Source organism: Symphalangus syndactylus, chromosome 20, assembly GCF_028878055.3.
Source record: "Symphalangus syndactylus isolate Jambi chromosome 20, NHGRI_mSymSyn1-v2.1_pri, whole genome shotgun sequence".
Classification (NCBI taxonomy): Eukaryota; Metazoa; Chordata; class Mammalia; order Primates; family Hylobatidae; genus Symphalangus; species Symphalangus syndactylus.
This window is the reverse complement of record NC_072442.2, coordinates 65,264,043-65,286,324: the sequence shown is the minus strand read 5'-3', so window position 1 is coordinate 65,286,324 and position 22,282 is coordinate 65,264,043. Positions and strand designations below refer to the sequence as shown.

At 56.7% G+C, this 22,282-nt stretch overlaps 1 protein-coding gene across 2 annotated transcripts in view; it reads left to right on the top strand.

Annotated features, from left to right (window-relative positions):
* The window catches only part of LOC134735285 (TBC1 domain family member 3G-like), a 35,826-nt gene extending 13,628 nt beyond the window's left edge, over window positions 1–22,198 (top strand). Inside the window, exons 5-19 of one of the 2 annotated variants that reach the window (XM_063629664.1) lie at window positions 1,420–1,496; window positions 7,092–7,216; window positions 10,228–10,300; window positions 10,463–10,545; window positions 11,813–11,852; window positions 12,326–12,406; window positions 12,859–12,966; window positions 13,293–13,402; window positions 14,659–14,707; window positions 15,233–15,353; window positions 16,068–16,162; window positions 17,082–17,181; window positions 17,551–17,703; window positions 18,685–19,123; window positions 19,164–22,198. In XM_063629664.1, the coding sequence (XP_063485734.1) occupies window positions 1,420–1,496; window positions 7,092–7,216; window positions 10,228–10,300; window positions 10,463–10,545; window positions 11,813–11,852; window positions 12,326–12,406; window positions 12,859–12,966; window positions 13,293–13,402; window positions 14,659–14,707; window positions 15,233–15,353; window positions 16,068–16,162; window positions 17,082–17,181; window positions 17,551–17,703; window positions 18,685–19,123; window positions 19,164–19,296 (1,787 nt within the window). In that variant the 3' untranslated portion in view covers window positions 19,297–22,198. Of the gene's footprint in view, window positions 1–1,419; window positions 1,497–7,091; window positions 7,217–10,227; window positions 10,301–10,462; window positions 10,546–11,812; window positions 11,853–12,325; window positions 12,407–12,858; window positions 12,967–13,292; window positions 13,403–14,658; window positions 14,708–15,232; window positions 15,354–16,067; window positions 16,163–16,547; window positions 16,620–17,081; window positions 17,182–17,550; window positions 17,704–18,684 lie in introns of both variants that reach the window. The other variant, XM_063629663.1, reaches the window with a different exon arrangement.
* Window positions 22,199–22,282: the final 84 nt, after the last annotated feature.

The following is a 22,282-nucleotide window of genomic DNA, read 5'->3' as shown; positions in this document are numbered from 1 at the left end:
AAGTCACGAGCCGAGTCCCCTCCAGGCAGCACAGGCCAAAGCATGAAGGATAGCTTAGAAGCCACCTGGTCCACAACCCTGTTCAGGTGGAGCCGTTGTTTTAAGGATTATAGAGCAAACACCAAAAAAGGACTTGAGTTTCACCGAAATCTCAGCCAGGCTCATCTACTGATTTTCAGGAACCTATATTTTTGGTTTCAGTGAAGTAGCTTCCTTAGGCCTCCTGCTTGCTGCTGTTTCTTTTTTTGTTGATGTTGTTGTTTTGTTTTGTTTTAGAGACAGGGTCTCTCTCTGTCACCCAGGTTGGAGTGCAGTGGTGCAGTCACAGCTTACTGGACCCTGGACCTCCCGGGCTCAAGTGATCGTCCTACTTCAGCCTCCAGAGTAGCTGGGACTGCAGGCACGCACACACACACCTGGCTAATTTTTTTTCTTTTTTTGAGATGGAATCTCCCTCTGTTGCCCAGGCTGGAGTGCAGTGGCGCGATCTCGGCTCACTGCAACCTCCACCTCCCAGGTTCATGCCATTCTCCTGCCTCAGCCTCCTGTGTAGCTGGGACCACAGGCGCCCGCCACCACACCTGGCTAATTTTTTGTATTTTTAGTAGAGACGGGGTTTCACCGTGTTAGCCAAGATGGTCTCCATCTCTTGACCTCGTGATCCACCCGCCTCGGCCTCCCAAAGTGCTGGGATTACAGGTGTGAGCCACCGCGCCTGGCTTCACCTGGCTAATTTTTAACTTTTTTTAGAGATGGGTTCTCATTTTGTTGCCCAGGCTGGTCTTGAACCCCTGGACTCAAGCAATTCTCCTGCTTCAGCCTCCCAAAGTGTTGGGATTCTAGGCGTGAGTCACTGCCTGGACACTGCTAATATTAATTGGAGAAAAGAGGGTGGGTGTGCACCTTTTTCAAGAGCCCACGCTTTGTGAAATAGGCAAGAGGAGGCTGGGCACGGTGGCTCACGCCTGTAATCTTAGCACTTTGGGAGGCTGAGATGGGCAGATCACCAAAGGCCAGGAGTTCGAGACCAGCCTGGCCAACATGGCAAGACATACAAAAATTAGCCGAGTGTGGTGGCGCATGCCTGTAATCCCGGCTACTTGGGAGGCTGAGGCAGGAGAATCACTTGAACCCGGGAGTCAGAGGTTGTAGGAGCCAAGATGGCGCCCTTGCACTCCAGCCTGAGTGACAAGAGCAAAACTCCGTCTCAATTAAAAAAAAGAAAAAGAAAAAGAAATAGGAGGCTAGAGGAGGGATGAGAAAGGGGCAGTTCCACTCCCCAGATGTCAGGTACTAACCCTGGCCTGCATTTACTGGATTTACAGGGAGCCTGCACCGCTCAGGACTCTGAGCCGGTCCCGGCTTCCCAGGAGCTCAGCTGGAGTCTCCTCCACTCACGAGCTTTCCATTTCCCCACAGCTCTCTCTGTGCTCATCTTCATCGCCCTGGCTCTGAATGGCTTTGGTGGGATGTGTATGACCTTCACCTCATTAACAGTGAGTACGGACTTTTTAAAGCTCTGTAGTTCAGTAATCTGCTTCTAAATTTGAGGCCACTTTGATTGCTTTCTATTTCCTTGCCTTCCATGTGCCTGCATGTGCCTGGGTGTCCCAAACAGTAGAGGGGCTATGGGCGAGGTGGCCTGGCAACAGAGCCTGGCAGAGCCTCCTCAGCTGAGGTCCACAGGCAGCAAGGCGTGGCTCTCACAATCCCTTGCCTTTCTTTTTTTTTTCTCTGAGACGGAGTCTTGCTCTGTCGCCCAGGCTGGAGTGCAGTGGCACGATCTCGGTTCACTGCAACCTCCGCCTCCCAGGTTCAAGCGATCCTCCTGCCTCAGCCTCCCGAGTAGCTGGGACTACGGGCATGCGCCACCACACCCGGCTAATTTTTGTATTTTTAGTACAGATGGGGTTTCGCCATGTTGGTCAGGCTGTTCTCAAACTCCTGACCTCAGGTGATCCACCCGCCTCGGCCTCCCAAAGCGCCAGGTGACAGGCGTGAGCCACCTTGCCTGGCCGACATTCCCTGCCTTCTGATCTGGGCTTTGACGCTGAGGAAGCAGCTCACTAGCCTTGTGCCCAGGGAGGCAGAGGCAGGAAGACAAAACGCTGCCGCCCACTTTCTTTTCCTGTTTTCCTCAGCAGCTGTCATCAGGGTCTCCGGGAGCTTCTGCTCATGGAGCAGCCTGAACACCCGCCTCCCGTGGAACTGCCCCAACCTTTGCCTTTGTCCGGAGCCAGACGGAAAACTCAGGGAACACCTGGTCTTCTGCTCCTCTTGTTTCCTCCGTGCCCGGGCATAGACAGTCCCCTGGGGGAGATGTTTTCTCGGGGTACTGAGCACCCCCTTGTTGGGAGTCTCAGGACATCACAAAATGTGCTTCTTCTTGATGTCAGGGAGGCAGAAGGAAGGTGGGGTCGAAAGAAAGAAAGTCAAAAAAGGGGCCGGGTGTGGTGGCTCACACCTGAAATCCCAGCACTTTGGGAGACCGAGGCAGGCGGATCACTTGAGGTCAGGAGTTTGAGACCAGCCTGGCCAGCATGGTGAAACCCTGTCTCTACTAAAAAATACAAAAATTAGCCAGGCGGGTAGTGCATGCCTGTAATCCCAGCTACTCGGAGGCTGAGGCATGAGAATCACTTTAACCAGGGAGGTGGAGGTTGCAGTGAGCAGAGATCACACCACTGCACTCCAGCCTGGAACTCCGTTTAAAAAAAAAAAACGAAAAGGTGGTCATAGGATATGTAAGGACTTAAAAAAAAAATCCAAAAGCCAGAGATCTGTCAAAGTAGCCTTGTCACTTTCCATCTGCCAGGGGCAAAAGGGGCCTCAAGTCACCCGGGGTCACAGGAACTCACACAGGGTAAACAGCAGGAAAAGGAGTACCCAGCAGGCAGATCTTCCCTAAACCAGATAGCGAACAGAGAGAGACCGTGGAGGCACCTCCAAAAAGGCAGAGACAGGGGCTGGGTGCGGCGGCTCACGCCTGTAATCCCAGCACTTTGGGAGGCTGAGGTGGGTGGATCACCTGAGGTCAGGAGTTCAAGACCAGATTGACCAATATAGTGGGACTCTGCCTCTACTAAAAATACAAAATTAGCCAGGTGTGGTGGCGCATGCCTGTAATCCCAGCTACTTGGGAAACTGAGGCAGGAGAATCACTTGAACCCGGGAAGCAGAGGTTGCAATGAGCCAAGATCGCACCACTGCACTCCCGCCCGGGCAACAAGAGCAAAACTCCGTCTCAAAAAAAAAAGAAAGAAAGAAAAATGCAGAGAGGGGAGCCACTGTTGGCAGTCTCCTTCTCTTTCTCTTCTGAAGCTCGGGAACCCCCATCCCAGGGCCTGCAACCCCATAAGCAAATTCCTTCTTCCGAGGAGGCCACTGTAAGAGACAGTAGCTGTGGTTATGGTGAGCAAGGGGCAGCACTGTTTCTCTAACATCTTGTCACTGACCTGCTCCTCTCTACCCACCCCAAAGACCACCGCCCCAGGGCCCTTCTCCCTTTGTTACCGCAAACACAGTCGGAAATCTCCCTCGGCCACTTTGCACAGCTCTCCCATCCGGAATCTGCTCCTCAGCCATTCTGGTAACATTTTCTCAAACTCCAAGATGGTCCTGGCTCTCTGGGGACATAAGCAAGTCTAAGGAGTAGGCATCCACACTCACAAGCACACACAAATGCACACACACTGTCAGAGAGCCCACTCCACCCTCACCTCATGCTTAATGCATAGATCGCAAGGGTTTGGCTAATCTACAGAATTCAAAGACAAAAAAGCAGGCCGGGCACAGTGGCTCACGCCTATAATCCCAGCACTTTGGGAGGCCAAGGTGGGTGGATCACCTGAGGTCAGGAGTTCGAGACCAGCCTGGCCAACATGGCGAAACCCCATTTCTACTAAAAACACAAAAATTAGGGCTAAGCGTGACGGCTCTTGCCTGTAATCCCAGCACTTTGGGAGGCCAAGGCGGGTGGATCACCTGAGGTCAGGAGTTCGAGACCAGCCTGGCCAACATGGCGAAACCCCATCTCTACTAAAAACACAAAAATTAGCTAGGCGTGTGTCAGGTGCCTATAATCCCAGCTACTCAAGAGGCTGAGGCAGGAGAATCACTTGAACCTGGAGGTTGGAGGTTGCAGTGAGTCAAGATCCCATCATTGCACTCCAGCCTGGGTGACAGAGCGAAACTCCATGATATAAATAATATTTCTGAAAGCCCAGGAGCTTCCTATCTGACAGTGCTGGGGTCCTGGAATCCCATGGCAGAAGACTGTTCAAACATCATTTAGTCCCACCCCCTCCCCAGCTTGGAATCTCTGCAGTTTCCTGGCCATAATTTTTCCAGTCTCTCTTGAACAGTGTCAACAAACCAATTAAGAGGGCCTTGGCCAGGCGCAGTGGCTCACTCCTGTAATCCCAGCACTTTGGGAGGCTGAGGCGGGAGAATCGCTTTGAGCTCAGGAGTAAGAGACCAGCCTGGGCAACGTGGTGAAACCGCATCTCTACAAAAAATACAAAAATGACCCAGGAGTGGTGGCACATGCCTGTAATCCCAGCTACTAGGGAGGCTGAGGTGGGAGAATCGCTTGAGCCTGGGAGGCAGAGGTTGCAGTCAGCTGATATCGTGCCACTGCACTCCAGCCTAGGCAACAGAGCAAGACCCTGTCTCAAAAAAAAAAAAAAAAAAAAAAAAAGGAGGGCCTTAATAGTGAGAAACTTCCATGTGTGACATCAAAGCTTTTCTCCCTGTAGTATTCCCATGTACATCTACCTTCCGGACCACAGAAGGGATCTGCTCCGTCTTTCACAGGTTCTTCTGCAGATATCCAAAGCACGCTCACCTTTTTCAATAAGCATTTCTTTTTTTTTTTCTTTTCTTTGAGACAGAGTTTTTGCTCTGTCACCCAGGCTGGAGTGCAATGGCACGATCTCGTCTCACTGCAACCTCCACCCCCGGGGTTCAAGCGATTCTCCTGCCTCAGCCTCCCCAGTAGCTGGGATTACAGGCACGTACTACCACACCTGGCTAGTTTTTGTATTTTTAGTAGAGATGAGGTTTCACCACGTTGGCCAAGCTGGTGTCGAACTCTTGACCTCAGGTGATCCACCCACTTCGGCCTTCCAAAGTGCTAAGAATACAGGGGTGAGCCACCATGCCCGGCCACCAACAACCATTTCATAAGAGGCAGTCTCCAGTCCTCTCCCAAACCTGGTTACCACCTCTGGACCCATCCTATGCATTGGTTTCCTCAGCACGTAAGAAGTGTTCAGGCCAGGATGGAATACAGCAGAGCTGTCACCTCCATTGTCCTAGACACTGTACTCCTCTTAATGCAACCTAAGGTCAAACTTCAACATCCACACATCACACTGTCAACCCTGAGCAGAGCACCCCCAGAAGCCTGAGGTTTTCTACGCATGCTGTTGCACAGCCACACTTCCTAGACTCTACGCTCAAAGAACCTGGGCTAAGGCCTCCTCAAACCTGGCCACACACTGAGGAGCCTGTGCAGATTCTCAGGCCTCACCTTAGACTCACTGGTGCTGACAGTAGTCAATGACCATGTGCTGAGCTGAGTCGCATGGAGGCCCCCACACTGGGGTCTCCACCTAGACTCACCTGCAGGCGCCAGATACGCTCACTCTCCTTGGAGACGTTCTCCACAGTCTCGCCCATCAGAGCAATGAGCATGTTGAGGAGCAGAACGAAGGTGAGGATGACGTAGGTGATGAGCAGGAACAGAAAGAGAATGGGATACTTGGAGTTCTGCTGGATGTTCAGGTCACCCAGGCCTATGGTGAGCTTGAAGAGTTCCAGCACTGCGTCGCTGAAGCTGCCGTAGGAGCTGCAGTCCTTGTTGTCTTTGGCACACTTCTCGATCAGCGAGGCCAGGGCTAAGGGAACATAACAGGGTGCTCTCCTCAGCTCTCCGCCTGGTGAATTACTCTACAAGCTTGCATGGATTTGCCCACATGACAAGCCTGCTGCCTCTTTCTCTCTAGCCATTAAATCCCATCTCCAGCTTCAGGTCCTCCCAAAGCCTCATAAGGCTGGCTTCTCTGCCCTGGCCTCCTGCAGAAAGCCCTTCTACCTAACAAAGCCCAGAGTCTTCTCTCCTTCCTCTACCCCACAGTCTGCCCTTGATCACTTGCAGCCTTGCAGAGCTGCTAATTATAATCCATGTGTGTGTCCCTGGCTCCCCAGCTAGTCTTTGAGCTCCTGACTTCCTCCAGCTAGAGGTCGTGGCCAGGGCTCCAAAAGGCCCTGGAGAGGGGTGGGCAGAAGAGCAGACCCACCTTTCTCTTGAGGAAGCAGCCACCATCCCCAGGAAGAGCAGATGGGGGCACACAGGCAGAGTCCCCGCGTGCTGTAGAGCAGGGCCAGCAGATCTGTACTCAGCCTCAGCCCCAGGGGAGCTGCAAGATACACTGAGACCCTCACGGGTTTGGCTCTGTGTCCCCACCCAAATCTCATGTGGAATTGTAATCCTCCTGTGTCAAGGGAGGAACCTGGTGGGAGGGGATGGGATGTGGGGACAGTTTCCCCCCTGCTGCTCCCCGGATGGTGAGGGAGTTCTCAGGAGAGCTGATGGTTTGAAAGTGGGGCACTTCCTGGTTCTCCACTCACTCCCTCCTGCTGCCTTGTGGAGAAGGTGCCTGCTTCCCCTTCGCCTTCTGCCATGGTTGTAAGTTCCCTGAACTGGGAGTCAATTAAACCTCTTTCCTTTATCAATTACCTAGTCTCAAGTATTTCTTTATAGCAGTGTGAAAACGAACGAATACCCCTTCCCTGAGACCCTTCTCCTTAGGCAACCAGCTGCCCCCATGCTCCTCTCTGCCCCCTGTTCTTTCTTTTCCCCTCATGAGGCCCAAGTGATAAACAGGGCCAGCCCCAGCCCCAGCCTACCGCAGGCCTGTGTGGCTGCTGGAAAGGCTGTGCTCCTTTCCTCTCCCCGAGCCTGCCTGATATGCTTTCTGGATCCTGGAGAAAACTGACCCACTATTCTCATACTGGAGCAACATCTTCCAAGACCTCAAAAAGCTGTACCATTTGAGCCAATCTTTTTTCTTGTATCCACTTGCTAGAGCTGTCATTGGGAGAGTCCTAGAGGGTCGTGCCAATGGATGAGTGGATGGATGGACAGTAGTCCAGGGATGATGTCCCTGTCTGTCCTGAACCGGGCCCTTCCTCCAATGAGAAGCCTTCCTGAGTGAGTATACTGTCATCCCTTGGTATCCATGGAGGATTAGTTCTAGGGTCCCGGGAAATGCCAAAATCCATGGATGCTCAAGTCTCTGATATAACATGGCGTAGTACTTACGTATAAGCTATGCACATCCTCCCGTAGACATTAGACCATTACTAGATTATTTATGATATGTAATACGATGCAGATGCTACATAAATGGTTGTGATACTGTATTCTTTAGGGACTGATGACAAGAACAAAGTCTGCACATGTTCAATAGAAACATAACCATCCAATTTATTTTCTGAATATTTTCCATCTGCTGTTGCTGAATCTACAGATGCAGAGCTCCTGGATACGAGAGCCAAGTGTGCTTTGAGAGTCGGGTGGGTGAGGTTGCTAATGAGTACAGGGGAGCAGGTGTTGATCAGGAGGGCCCTGCACTGGGGCATCTGGACGTCCTGCCTCAGGACTTGAGACTCCGTTTGGATGGCACAGGCAGACTCAGCCCAGGTCAAAGCCCTCCCCTTGAAGGTTCATTTTATCCCGAGCTCTTTCTGGCCCCTGGAATTTGGCATGCCCTAGGCCCTGGGTGGAAGGACAGATGAGCCAGGTTTTAGATAACGTGTCTAGAAGAGTGAGCCCCTACTGTGTGCCCGGCACTTTCCCCACAGGATCCTCTAGCTAGAATAGCCAAGGGTCATGGAGAGAAATACGCAGTTAAAACGTCAGGAATGAAAAAGCGATACCATTAGAGACGCTCAAAAGACCATTGGGTAATAGTATTAGCATTTGTATTCTGAGATCCAACAGCAGCAGTCACTTCCCTCCACCCCTATGTGTATCCCAGGACCACCCTGGGTGGGGAGGGCTGAGGTTAGGGAGCACCCACGGATGCTCTGATGCCGGCCCTGGGCCTCGGGGGTGACAGTGATGAGGAACTGGGTGCACACACGAGTGGGGCAGCCGGGCCTGGCCAGAGAAGCAACACACACGTGCACAGACGTGTTTACCCACGTACGCGTGTGCACGCACGTGCACAAACACATTGCGGGCAGACATGTTGACGCCCCAGGCAGCGGAGGACCCTGACTCTGGTCCCTGCTGACCCGGGCAAGGCCCCGTTGTGATGCGTGCCATGACCTCAGAATGCCACTGGTGCTTAGCATCTATCCGCTCTCCGGCCTGCCTTCTGTGTTCTCCGGCAGTTACACACAGGCAGTGGGGTTTGTGAGCACCAGTTTTCTGGTTTCTCCCTGAGGTTTTCTCCCTGAGAGGCATACGTAACCCAGGCCAGCTGATCAGAATCAGGTGAGTGTGACCTGCTCTCTTCCCTCCAGGCTGACTTGGGGACAGTGGCTATGGTATGGGCGGTGTTGGCCTCTGGGCAGCTACTGAGGAGGAGGGTCATCCCTGAGCACTCACAGGGAGCCCGTTCTACACTGCCTGTGTAGATGATTTTCTCTTTTGTCCTCACGGTGGCTTCGTAGAGTGGGTGCTGTTCCCGAATGTACCCATTCGACAGGTGAGACGTCTGGGGTCAGAGAGGCGGTAACCGGCCCGAAAATCCAGACATGACCCTGGGTTTTGCTCTCAGCCCTGCTGTGTGCCGTGCTAGACTTCAGGCCTCAACCCTGTGACCTCCCTGCTCGAGATCCCAAATCTGCCCAGATTTCCGATCCCGATGGGGCAGAGCCTGGCCCTGGCAGAGACACTGAGGTTAGGGAGCACCCATGGATGCTCTGATGCTGGCCCTGGGCCTCGGGGGTGACAGTGATGAGGAACTGGGTGCACACATGAGTGGGGCAGCCGGGCCTGGCCAGAGAAGCAACACACACGTGCACAGACGTGTTTACCCACGTACGCGTGTGCACGCACGTGCACACATTGCAGGCAGGCATGTTGATGCCCCAGGCAGTGGAGGACCCTGACTCTGGGCCCTGCTGACCCGGGCAAGGCCCCGTTGTGATGCGTGCCATGACCTCAGAATGCCACGGTGGGTGGGGAGGAGGGAAGGGTCCTCAGAACACACCTGGGGCCTAAACTGGGTCCTGATGGTCACTGTGGGACCCACCGGACACACACGGTCCCTTGTCTGGGAGTGGCATGGTGAGCCTTCTGCCCTTGGGCAGTTGTGGAAAGTGAAGGAGCCCTGGAGGGCTGGCTGTGGGGAGACCATCTTCCCTTGTGTTCGAAGGGGTCCAGGCACTGGGCTTCTCCCCAAGTATTTCTTATTCTGTCTGGCCTCGCTTTCCTTTTGCCCTGAGTATTCTCAGGAGGGACGGTCCATCTAGATGTTCTCCAGGAGCAAGGACCCACTGTTCTTCATCATTGACCCAGGAAAATGAAGCCCCCTCCTATAGGGACAGCTCAGAATGGTGGAGTCCACAGTCCCTCCCCGAGAGATGTGGTTTCCATGAGCGCAGTGGCTGCTTTGGAGACAGTAGATCATTTTCATCCCTCATCCCCAAAACCAAACACACTCCCGCTCAAATGGCGTTATTCCTAAAGCAGCTTCACTGGTTAGACCGAAGGGCCACGGTAGCCCAAGTGATGAGCGAGGTAGAACGGAGCAGTCAGGAGAGACCTTGTTCCCCATAGGAAACTGGGCATCTCTGTGGCCCTGAGTATCCCAGGAGGCTGATCGTACAGAGACCTCTGGTGCCTGACCCCAGTTCACATCCACAACCCTGGAATAGCCCATCACAGGCCCTTCACCCTTGGCAGGTGGACACCGTTCAACCTGCTGGGGCAGGTATGTGCCCGTTTCATGGCATAAGGGGAAAACGGGATTCTCTGTCCAGGTCCCACTCTTCTCGAGTCCTTGGGAAGATGCTCACCCCTGCTTGCGGCTTCAGACTGCAGAGACCCATGGAGGTGTGGGCCATGGGGTTTGGCCCCTTTTTACCAGAGTGCAATGGTGGAATGAAGGTTACACAACCAACCAGCATCTGGCAGCCCGGTGGGAGCGGTTCAGGTGTTCTCCGAAGCTGTCGGGTACAGTGTAACCTTTAGCCAATTTTGTCTCACAGGATGAACGTGGTGGAGGATGTAGATAGTTGGCGGGCGCAGGAGCGAGAGGACGTCATCAGGAAATATGAACAGGTACAGTTCGGTCTGCTTCTTGGAGGGAGGCCTCTTCCAGTGCGCCCTGGTCAAAGGGTCCTGGGTTCCCTAGGAGCACAGGGCAGGGACGGGTGGCCAATACCCCCAGGCCCTTGCACCCTTTACCTTGGACCCCTCACCAAGGCTCCCTCTGGGTTACAGGGGCACCAAGCTGGGCTGCCAGAGGACAAGGGGCCTGTACTCATCGGAATGTTCGAACACATGGATCCGTTTGGGATTGTGCAGTGAGTCCTCTGTGCTCCCCTCACCCCTAAAGCATCTGTCTCAGCTCAGGGATGGGTTTGCTTTTAGAAAGGCCTTTCTGACACAGGACATGTCTCGCCAGCTCGGGTCAACCTCCTTTCCAGGGTCAGAACTCCCCCCTGGCTCCCCTGCAGGTCCAGCCCGAGGTTGTTGTTAGGCCAGAGGTGCAAGGCCCATCTAGGGAGCCGGTGGGAATGGAGACTGGGCTAGGTCAGGCCCCTGGGCTCTCAGCAGTTCTGTCGGCAAGTCAGCACAAGAGGAGCGGGGCAGCCTGAGGGTCTGGCCCTGTCTACCAGGAGACAACCCCAGTGAGATCCAAGGGTTGTGGCCACAGCCTCGGGGCTGTTGTCCAGCAGGTCTCTCAGAGCCCACCTGCCCCTGTCCTCCCCCATTTCCCTAGAGCTACAGCCCTCACTGTCCCCATGGGGAAGGGAGAAAGGTGTGGGGACAGTGGGGGCCTTGGCCCTAAGAGAATGGGGGAGAAGACGGGCAGGGCCCCGCTCTAGGCATCTCAGGGTGAGGCCGGGGAGGCAGCAGGGCTTGTGACTAAAGACCCTGGGTCTGGTGCTGGGAAGGGATCTGGGGCCAGGTAAGAGGAGCCCAGCCTGGAGCCCATCCCTCAGGGATCAGAGGATGGAGAGACAGCGGATCCCAGGGGAAGTAGGGTGGGAGGGAGCTGATGAGCCGTGCCACTTCTGAAATGCAGGGTGTGTGGCTCAGATGCAGGGAGAGGCAGGTGGATGCTGGGGGGTCAGAGCCTGCAAGAGCCTTGGGGCTGTCAAGTGGGATGGGCCCCTGGTGCACCCAGAGTACACCGGGCAGGTCTCAGGGCAGCCTCCCTTGACCCTGGCGGGGTGATGTGGCCAATCCCTGAGGGATTCCTGTCAGGGCCCAGTCGCCCACCTTGGGCGGCCCCCATCCCATCTCAAGGCTGACCTTTCTCAGCTCCAGCAGTAAGCACCACCTCGAGTCCAGGATGGGCAGCCCCATTGTGCAGCCTGACCAGCCCCCACGCCAGGGGCCCCGGTAACCCCGGCCAGGCAGTCCCCGCACTCCTTCTCCCAGGTCCTGCCCCTCCTGGGAGTCAGCCCCACAGGAAGGCCCTTGTCCTCCCTTCCCTGTGCCTTCTCCCGGGCTGAGCCCTGAGCTGGGTAGGGACAGAGCCAGTCCTTTCTGGGGGTCGGCTCCCAGGCTGGGGTGGCTCCAGGCCCTGTGCAGGTCCTCAGCGCTGCCTGGGTTGCCTTACAGTGAGATGGAGCTGCCTTCTCTGACTGCGCGGGAGGCAAAGGTAAGAGCCTGATGCATGGAGGGGCTGGTCCAGGGACGTAGGGACTGGGCGGGTGGTCAGTGAGGCAGAGGAAGCAGCCGGCCTGGGCGGTGGCGGGTGAGGGCAACACTCTGTCACTGGGAGGGGCAGCAGAGACCTGACCCCAGGTTGATTTAACTTTGGCAGTTTGATACAATTCCAAAGTGAGAACCACAGTCCTGGCTTGAGGGTGGCTGCCCGCTTGTGTCAGGACCCCACCGAGAGGCTGGGACCTAAGACTGGTGTGTCTGTGGCCCGAGGATGGCACATCCCGGGGTCCCAAAGCCAGCCCACTGGTGCTCATTTGCTCAAAGGCTCTCAGCCCTTAGGGTCTGCCCTTCCCTGGCTCCTTCCAGCTGGGTCCCACCAGGGCTCCAGAGCCCAAGACCCAGCATCCACGGGCAGCTCTGGGAAGCCCGGCAGCTCCACTAACTCCAACATTCCTCATTTGACAGCGAATTCGGCGGGAGACAAGGAGAAACAGCAAGTGGCTGGAGATGCTGGGCGAATGGGAGACGTACAAGAACAGTGAAAAGGTAATGTGTGGAGGGAGAGGCCCCCGGAAGCACTCTCTGCAGAGACAGGGGACAGGCACCCATGGCTGTGGCCTGGCACCGTCAGCCTCTCAGAGGGCGGGTGGCACACTGTCCTCGCCCGGAGGACTGCAGGCCTGGTCGCCAGATTGCCTGCCTATTCGTGCAAGCGTCACCTTGCTGGGAGGGAATCTGAATCTAGGGCTCGGACCACCTGGAGTTCAAGGCTAGGGATGTCCTGGTGACCCCAAGGAAGAAAAAGGTTCAGATCAGAGTTTCAACTCTGAGTGTCCATCCACTCTTTCAGTCCTGGGAAGGGAGACCGTGTCCCAGCTCGATCTCACCTCTACTGAGGAATCATGGGGCCAAAACCGACAATTCCCAGAATCCCCGGGCTCTGGTCCTCACTGGGGTCACCCCGTGGCCTGTGACACCAGACTGTTTTCTGCCCACAGCTCGTAGATCGCATATACGAGGGAATTCCCACGAACATCCGGGGCCCGGCGTGGTCAGTCCTCCTGAACATTCAGGAAATCAAGTTAAAAAACCCCAGCAAATACAAGGTACGCTCAGCCAGAGCACAACAAACAGGACAAGCCGTGTCAGGGGTCCAGGTCTCCAGCTGGAGGGAACGCCAAGCCCACCCTGGGGGGTGGGGTGAGGGGGAAGGTCAGATGAACACCCTGGGCACAGATGGTGATACAGTCACCACAGACAGAAAAACTCGGCTCTGGTGACCCTCCCTGGCTTCAGTAACAAGCCAAAAAGCAGCTTTCTGCAGAAGGAAGCCTTCTTTCCCAAAGTGCTGACTGTGGGCCGACTGCCATTTGGGGCAGGGAGTCTTCCATCTGTTCTGAGGCTGCTTCCTTCTCTTGGCCCTGCCCTACAGCTCGTGAAGCAGAAGGGCAAGAGGTCATCTGAACACATCCACCAGATCGACCGGGATGTTAGCAGGACTCTCCAGAACCATGTCTTCTTCAGGCATCGATATGGAGCCAGGTAAGCCTACGGGAGCCACAGGGTCCCAGTGGAGATGGGGTGAACGAGAGGGATGGGGACTTCCCCGGAGCAGAAGCCAGGGTCACCCAGGAGGGATGACAGAGCTGCCAAGAGCTCTCCTGGCCCAGGGAGCAGCCGGTACCATGAACCGAGCACCTCCCTGTTTCCAAGCCCTGGGCCAGGCTGGAACATGTGGGGCCGGAGCCCAGGAGGATCCTGAGGAGACAGAAGACAGCAAAGAAAATCATGCACAATGGTGAAAGGTGCTCTCCCTGACCCACGGGGACCCGTGGTAGGACCCACGGGAGGGTGGCAGGATTGAGGGCCCATGAGCCTACCCAGACAACACTGACAGCACCAAACGCTGGGAGAATTATGGGCCCTGGAAACTCTCATCCAGGTCTGCTGGGAACATGACACGGCACAGCCACGTTGGCAGCCAGTTGGGCAGTGGCTCACAAAGCTCAATGGACTTGAACCACGTGTCCCCAAGGTGTCACAGATATGGAACCCACTGATTTGGAAACTGACATCCACATGAAACCTGCATGCCAGGTTCACTGCTTGATTCACCGTCACTCACACAGCGAGCCTTCGGGGACGGCCTTCAACACGTCGTGGGGAGAGCAAGGCTGGTCCTCCCTTCAAACAGAAGACCCAGTGAGAAAAGGGAACGAGCCAGTGATGCCCACACGAACGTGGGTGGATCCTAGATGCATTTTGCTAAGGGAAAGAAGCCAGACCCAATAAGCTACCACAGTAGCATTCCCATTCCTAGGCCATTCTGGAAAAGGCCAAACCACAGGGACTGAAAAGCAGTCTGGGTGGCCAGGGGCTGAGGAACCGGGGAGAGGCTGGGTGCATAGGGGCCACTCTGGAGACTTGGAGGATGAAGGAGTCACTCCAGGAGGGGCTGGAGCGGTGGCCAGGAGACTCCGCACGTTGGTTTGGAACTGTGGAGGAACTGTACACCCAGAGACTGAACTGGCATGTGCGCAAACTGAAAAAAAAAAAAAAAAAAAAAATCATTCAGAGTGAAAAGGATCGGTCAACTCACTACAACTGGGCTATTTGCATGTCACGGATGTGGATTTTACTGAAACATTTCTTCAACAGTCTCAGGCCCTGAAGAGCTCACTGCTTATCTGGTGAATCATCTGAACCTGAAATGGGATTTGTCGTTAGGATTTGTAGACAAAGTGAAAGTAACAGCGTCTGCACAAACCAAACCATAGCCCCCTTTCTCTGTTTCCTAGGCAGCGGGAACTCTTCTACATCCTCCTGGCATCTGCGGAGTATAACCCGGTGAGTATTCCCGGCAGTGAGGTTCCCGGGCCGTATTTCCACATTCACAGGAGTGGGTGTCTGGTGGGGGTGTCATTGCTTCTTTTAAAGTTAGTATTTGTGACCCACCAGGTTATAGGAGGTAGGATTCCAGCTCCCCGCTGGCATAAACCTCCAAGCAAGGGGGTGGTCTCAAGGGGTCAAGCTGAGACACAAAGGAGTTGGGGCCTGGACTCCTGGTGTCACCTGGGCCTGACCACCACTTCTCAGAACAAGAAATGACGCCCTCCTCCTGGGGCTGCCCCAAAGCCTGGGAGCTTGGCAGCGTCACACGCAGGATGGTGGTCTCAGGAGACATTTTGGACAAGGTGCTGAAGTGCCTGATGGACTTGGCTCTTGTCATGAAATGAATTTGCATCCTGAGGAAGCCTCTTCATCAGAGGAAGCCTGTCCAGTCACCTCTGCCCTCTCCAATGACATGAGTCCTCCCAGGTGACCTCAGCCCTCCCAGCTGATGTCCTTCCATGGTGACTCTGGCTCTTGCAGGAGGTGGGCTACCACAGGAACCTGAGCCACATCGCCCCCTTGTTCCTCCTGTATCTGCCTGAGGAGGACGCATTCTGGGCACTGGTGCAGCTGCTGGCCAGTGAGAGGCACTCCCTGCAGGGTAGGTGAACAGCTGCCCCTGGGGCCTCACGCAGCCAGACCCGGGGACGGCCACCGTGGCCAGGTGATCTCGGCTTTCAGCCAAGGCACTCTCCTTGTGTCGCCGGCTCGTTGGGAGCCTTTAGGACGTCTCTGCTGAGGGTCCCACAGGAGTCCGCAGCCGACCCCCCACAGCCCAAGTCAGACACCTTTCAACCCCATCAGCAGAGGGCATCTCATCCTCCCCGTGGCCACCCTCTGTGTCCCGGAGCCACGCCCTCCGGCTCTGATTCTGTGCAGCTGACTCTCCCCTCCCTGAGAGTCCTCCTGCCCTCCAACTGCCAGGGCTCCCGCTGCCCTTGGTGCACACGAATGGGCCGAGCAAGCCCAGGTGGCAGCATCTCCCCATCCCGTGTCCCCTGGCCCGACCCCACTTCCAGGAGATGACCAGGAAGCCCAGTACCCACGCTGTTCTGGCCACCCTATTGTGACCTCACAGTCAGCCTTGCCCTTTTTGCACCCTGGCCCAGGAGGCCTCCAGGGGAACCTCCAGCCAGGCTCCAGGGGATGTTCCCGCCCCACCTCCCCAGGGTAAAGGCCGCATGGTGGGGTCACCAGATGGGAGGGTGGGAGGTCTTCAGGTTTGGGAGCCTCTCAAGCTGTCCAGCTCTTGCAGCTGATGGCTCCACATCTTGGGAGAAGTCTCTGATTTCATGATGGGCTGGGGGCTTCTCAGGATTCCACAGCCCAAATGGCGGGACAGTCCAGGGGCTCCAAGACCATCAGGAGCATGTGGTACCCACGTCACAACCCAAGACCATGTGGCATCTGGTGAGTTTATGGTCCCCTCGGCTCTTCCCCAGAGGCCCTGCATCCCGTGGGGCTGGAGGAGCAGGGGGGCTGGAGCCCCTCGTGGGGCTGGTGACTGGCTGAGTCCCAGCCAGGGCCTGACCTGGGATGCCGGGTTCTGCATGGGCTGGGAGTTGGTTTCCTTTCCTGCCCTGGAGGAGACAGAGGCACAGGGATGGGGCCCCAGCTCCCGCAGAGCAGGGCAAAGGGCAGTGTGTCCACCGAGAGTGCGGGAAGGGGACGGTGTGGCGGGGAGCCCTGGACACTGCCCAGTGTTCTGCACTAGGCATAGGTTCTTCAGAGGCCCTGGAAGAGGGAGGTTTTTAGGGCAGCCCAGTGGCCTGAGCACCTCTGTTGCTCCCATCAGGACCAGGACATAGACGCTGGTCTATGCGGGCAGTGTTTCTCGTTAGGCTGGCTTCTCCGGATGTTAATGAAGGTAAGGTGGCATAGGGAGACCCTGGCTCAGGGACCCTCGTTGCCCTGCAGTGCCCTGCTTCCTCAGTCCGGCAGTCTGGTTCACCCCAGCCCACAGGAGGCTCAGGCGGGTCCCCGAAGGACACGCAAGCAAAACCCTCTGCCTAAGAGGGGTCATCCCAGGGCAATGGCTGGGGCTCAGGCCCAGCCTCATGGGCAGACTGCGCCAGGACCCGACTCGAGAGGGCTCAGGGAAGCCTCAAGCGCTGGGCAGGCCCCTCTCTCCAGGAGCCACATCTCCACTCATATGAGTGCCCCCCATGAGGAGCTGCAAGACCTTGCCTGATCCAGCGTCCTGGAGGGCCCAGGCGACGCTCATGGGGAAGGCCACTGACTCTGGGGACTGAAACCCCAATGGGCACATCTCGAGCCACCAGTCCCAGCCTGGAAGGGCCAGGTTCTCCCACGCCTGCTGTCTCCACAGATCTCTCTCGGGCTGACCCTGCGCCTGTGGGACGTGTACCTGCTACAAGGAAAACAAGCACGGATGCCCATGACCACCATTGCGTTCGAGGTGCAGAAGAGTAAGTCTACGTGTGCCTAATGGGGCCTGGGGAGCCCCGGGGTCAGACCCCGACTGGCCCGAAGGCAGCTTCCTCACACTGTCCTCACGATCCCCTGTTCTGGCTCAGAGGGAGGTCTGGCCAGGTGGGCCGGGAAGGGCACTGTGACAGCGAGCCCATCCGCCACATGACCCAGATGAAAGTCAGGAGTGTGGCGGGCACTTCCCTGTCCAGATCGCCCCCCAGTCACAGCCTCCTGTGCACATCTGGACCCCGGGGGTGGCCACAAAAGGATCCAGCACCACCCAGTGAGAGGCTGAAGTGGCCACGGGGTATGGGCTGGCCCCCTCCCAGGGAACTCTTCTGGCCTGATGTCCACCCTGTCCCTAGAGCGCCTCAAGGAGACATCCAGTTCTGGCCTGTGGGCGTGCTTTCGGAGCCAGTTCTGCCGTCACTGGGCCAGGGATGATGACACGGTGCTCAAGCACGTCAGGGCCTCTGTGAACAAACGAGGGAGGAAGCAAGCGGACCTGCCACCCTCAGGTGGGCTCCAGTGCCGTGTCCCCTCCCATGTCACCCTCTGGGGCAGTCAACAGTGGGGGAGGGCCCGGGACCTGCAACCCTACTACCTGGGCCTTCCTCTTCACCTTTTCTTCCTCCTCTTCCTCCTGGACTCTAAGAAAGTACAGGAGGCCCACCGGTCCTCAGGGCAGGCACTCAGTGCCTGTGTACTGGAAGTGTTGTGTACGCAGGAGGGGGATGTGGGCAAGACCCTCCCTCGAGCCCCCCCCCACTTTCCACGGTGTCTGGCTCTCCCCCTCACAGGGCCCTCAAAGTTACTAGAGGAGCCAGACCCATTTGTGGGAGACCCCGCCTCTCCCTGCCAGCACCCACAGCCTCAGAGAGCAGCAGAGGCCCCTCACTCCTGCACGCTCCTCCAAGGTTGCCAGGACAACAAGCCTTGAGCCAGGGAGACAAGGGAATTGGGGGCCCCTGACCCCCAGAGCATTCAGGGAGAGGGCACAGGCGGGACTCCGGGCCCAGAGCCAGAGCCAAGAATTCAGCCCGATGTGGGAACAGTCAGTCCTGGCATGGACTGGGCAGCCCAGGAGGGCAGAGGGTGACCCACGTCCGGGCCCAAAAACCCACTGCAGAGACGGGTCCCCATGTGAGGTGGCAAGGGGCTGGGTGACTTCCAAGGACCCTCCCACCTGAGTTCTGACTGGGGGCCGTATCCCAGGCCCAACAGCCCTTGGACGAATGTGTGTGGAAGGAAACCCACAGCCAGTCCCAACCCTGGGGGCAGTCCCAGGAGCCACCCGCCATGCCACGACAGCTTCCCCATGCCAGGGAGCGCATACCCCTCCCTCTGGGATCAGCAGACTACAGGCTTGTCCTCAGTGTCAGGCCACGGGGGCCACACGGAGACCCCGAGGACTACAGAGACGCAGGCAGGTGGGGCCCAGCCCGGAAAGGCCTGCATGGGCTCCCTGGAGACGCTGACCACATCTGCTTTCCTTTCAGCCAAAGCCGAGCAAGGGTCCTCGGCACCCGGGCCTGTGCTGGCTTCACGTGGCGGGAAGACCTTCTGCAAGGGGGACAGGCAGGCCCCTCCAGGCCCACCAGCCCGGTTCCAGCGGCCCATTTGGTCAGCTTTCCCGCCACGGGCACCTCATTCTTCCACACCCTGTCCTGGTGGGGCTGTCCGGGAAGACAGCTACCCTGTGGGCACTCAGGGTGTGCCCAGCCCGGCCCTGGCTCAGGGAGGACCTCAGGGTTCCTGGAGATTCCTGCAGTGGAACTCCATGCCTCGTCTCCCGATGGACCTGGATGTAGGGGGCCCTTGGTTCCCCCATTATGATTTCGAACAGAGCTGCTGGGTCCGTGCCATATCCCAGGAGGACCAGCTGGCCACCTGCTGGCAGGCTGAACACTCTGCCGAGGGAGTGAGATTGGCTCTCGCCGAACTGAACAATGTGGGCATGGACTTCCGGGCCCTGCAGTGCACCCAGCACTGATTCCGACCAGGACACCTCCTTCGCAGCTAGGGACGAGGAGCAGTGCACTCCCACCTCAGGGCCTTATTATTTAGTTAATAGGATTGTACTCATGTTACATCTCTCAATTTTTTTTTAAGAGATAAAGTCTCACTCTGTCACCCAGGCTGGAGTGCAGTGGTGCAATCATGGCTCACTGCTTCCTGGAACTCATGGGCTCCAGCAATCCTCCTGCCTCAGCCTCCTGACTAGGTGGGACTATAGGCACACGCCACCGTGCCTGGCTAATTTCTTGGACTTTTCTCTAGAGACAGGGTCCACCCGTGTTTCCCAGGCTGGTCTCAGACTTCTAGACTCAAGTGAACCTGAACCTCCCGCCTCGACCTCTCAAATTGCTGGGATTACAGGTGTGAGCCACCACACCCGGCCTGAATTTCTTATGTGCCATGCTACTACAAAACGTCATTAGGGCTTCCTTCCCCTCCCTCCTTCCCTCCTTTCCTTCCTCCCTCCCTTCCGTCCTTCCTTCCCTCCCTCCCTGCCTCCCTCTGTGGCCCCGGCTGGAGTAAACTGGGCTCGCTGCAGACTCCCTGCGTCCGGCTCCCGTGATTCTCCTGCCCTGGCCTGCGCGCTGCCTGGGATTGCCGCCGCGCGCCACCACCCCTCCCTGCTTTTTCTCCTTTGGCTGGAGGCGCCGTTTCGCCATGTCGGCCAGGCTGGTCTCCAGCTCCTGACCTCCACTGCTCTGCCCGCCTCGGCCTCCCGAGGTGCTGGGACTGCAGAAGGAGGCTCGGTGTGGCCCGGGCTGGAGTGCGGTGACGTGGTCTTGGCTCGCTGCAGCCTCCGCCTCCCAGCCGCCTGCCTTGGCCTCCCAGGGTGCTGGGATTGCAGCATCTGCCCGGCCGCCACCCCGTCTGGTAAGTGAGGAGCCCCTCTGCCCGGCCGCCCCCCCGTCTAGGAAGTGAGGAGCACCTCTGCCCGGCCGCCCCATCTGGGAAGTGAGGAGCACCTCTGTCCGGCCGCCCCCCCGTCTAGGAAGTGAGGAGCACCTCTGCCCGGCCGCCCCATCTGGGAAGTGAGGAGCACCTCTGCCCGGCCGCCCCGTCTGGGAAGTGAAGAGCCCCTCTGCTGGGCCGCCACCCCATCTAGGAAGTGAGGAGCGTCTATGCCCGGCCGCCCCGTCTGTTGAAGAAGTGAGGAGCGCCTCTGCCGGGCCGCCACCCCGTCTAGGAAGTGAGGAGCGTCTCTGCCGGGCCACCACCCCGTCTAGGAAGTGAGGAGCCCCTCTGCCGGGCCGCCACCCCGTCTAGGAAGTGAGGAGCGTCTCTGCCTGGCCGCCCCGTCTGGGAAGTGAGGAGCCCCTCTGCCCGGCCGCCACCCCATCTAGGAAGTGAGGAGCGTCTATGCCCGGCCGCCCCGTCTGTGAAGAAGTGAGGAGCACCTCTGCCCGGCCGCCCCGTCTGGGAAGTGAGGAGCGCCTCTGCGCAGCCGCCCCATCTGGGAAGTGAGGAGCGCCTCTGCCCGGCCGCCCCGTCTGGGAAGTGAGGAGCACCTCTGCCTGGCCGCCCCGTCTGGGATGTGGGGAGCGCCTCTGCCCAGCCTCCCCGTCTGGGAGGTCTACCACAGAGGCCAGAAGCAATGTGGGGGCTGGATGTGGTGGCTCACGCCTGTAGTCCCAGTACTCTGGGAGGCTGAGGCGGGTTGATCACTTGAGGCTAGGAGCTCGAGACCAGCCTGGCCAACATGGCGAAACATATGAAAAACACAACTGTCAAACCAACCAACGAACCAAGCGACAACAAAACAGGTCTACCCTGGAGTCATACTCTAATTTTTTCTATTTTCCTCCCTTTCTAATCCTTTATCCCACTTTCTTTTTCTTCCTCTTCCTTCTCCTTCTTCTTTGTCAAATAGAGGATTGAGTTATTATCATTGATCCATACAAAGTCCCTCTCTCATTTATTTTCTTTAATTCCCACCCCCCATTTCTATTCCCCGTCTTCCCATGTGCAACCTTCCTAATATGTTTGATATGCATCTTTTTGTTAGTATGTAGTTTTAGAAAATGTTTATTGTTTTGTGTGCAAAAATAAATAAATAAATAAAATAAAAATAAAATTTAAAAAAGTCATTATGAGGGGAAGTTGGATGGAAGGTGCAGGAGGACGCTGTAGTGCCTTTACAATATTTCTGTATATCTAAAATCATTTCAACAGGAAACATTTATTTCAAAACGTGAAGGTTTTGATGACACCATGAGCCTGCCTTTGTACTTTAAACTCATGGAAGGAGAACCACCTTCACGTCTGGAAATCAATGTTTCCTGTTGAAATGATTTTAGATATACAGCAATATTGTAAAGGCAGGCCGGGCGTGGTGGCTCATGCTTGTAATCCCAGCACTTTGGGAGGCCGAGGCGGGTGGATCACGAGGTCAGGAGATCGAGACCTCAGTGAAACCCCGTCTCTACTAAAAATACAAAAAATTAGCCGGGTGTGCCGGGCGCGGTGGCTCACGCTTGTAATCCCAGCACTTTGGGAGGCTGAGGCGGGCGGATCACGAGGTCAGGAGATCGAGACCACGGTGAAACCCCGTCTCTACTAAAAATACAAAAAATTAGCCGGGTGTGCCGGGCGCGGTGGCTCACGCTTGTAATCCCAGCACTTTGGGAGGCTGAGGCGGGCGGATCACGAGGTCAAGAGATCAAGACCACGGTGAAACCCCGTCTCTACTAAAAATACAAAAAAATTAGCCGGGCGTGGTGGGGGGTGCCTGTAGTCCCAGCTACTCAGAGAGGCTGAGGCAGGAGAATGGCGTGAACCCGGGAGGCGGAGCTTGCAGTGAGACGAGATTGCGCCACTGCACTCCAGCCTGGGCGACAGAGCGAGACTCTGTCTCAAAAAAAAAAAAAAAAAAGAAATATTGTAAAGGCACTACAGCGTCCTCCTACACCTTCCATCCTGCTGCCCCTAATAATGACGTTTTGTAGTAGCATGGCACATAAGAAATTAAGGCTGGGTGTGGTGGCTCACACCTGTAATCCCAGCAATTTGAGAGGTCGAGGCGGGAGGTTCAGGTTCACTTGAGTCTAGAAGTCAGACCAGCCTGGGAAACATGGGTGGACC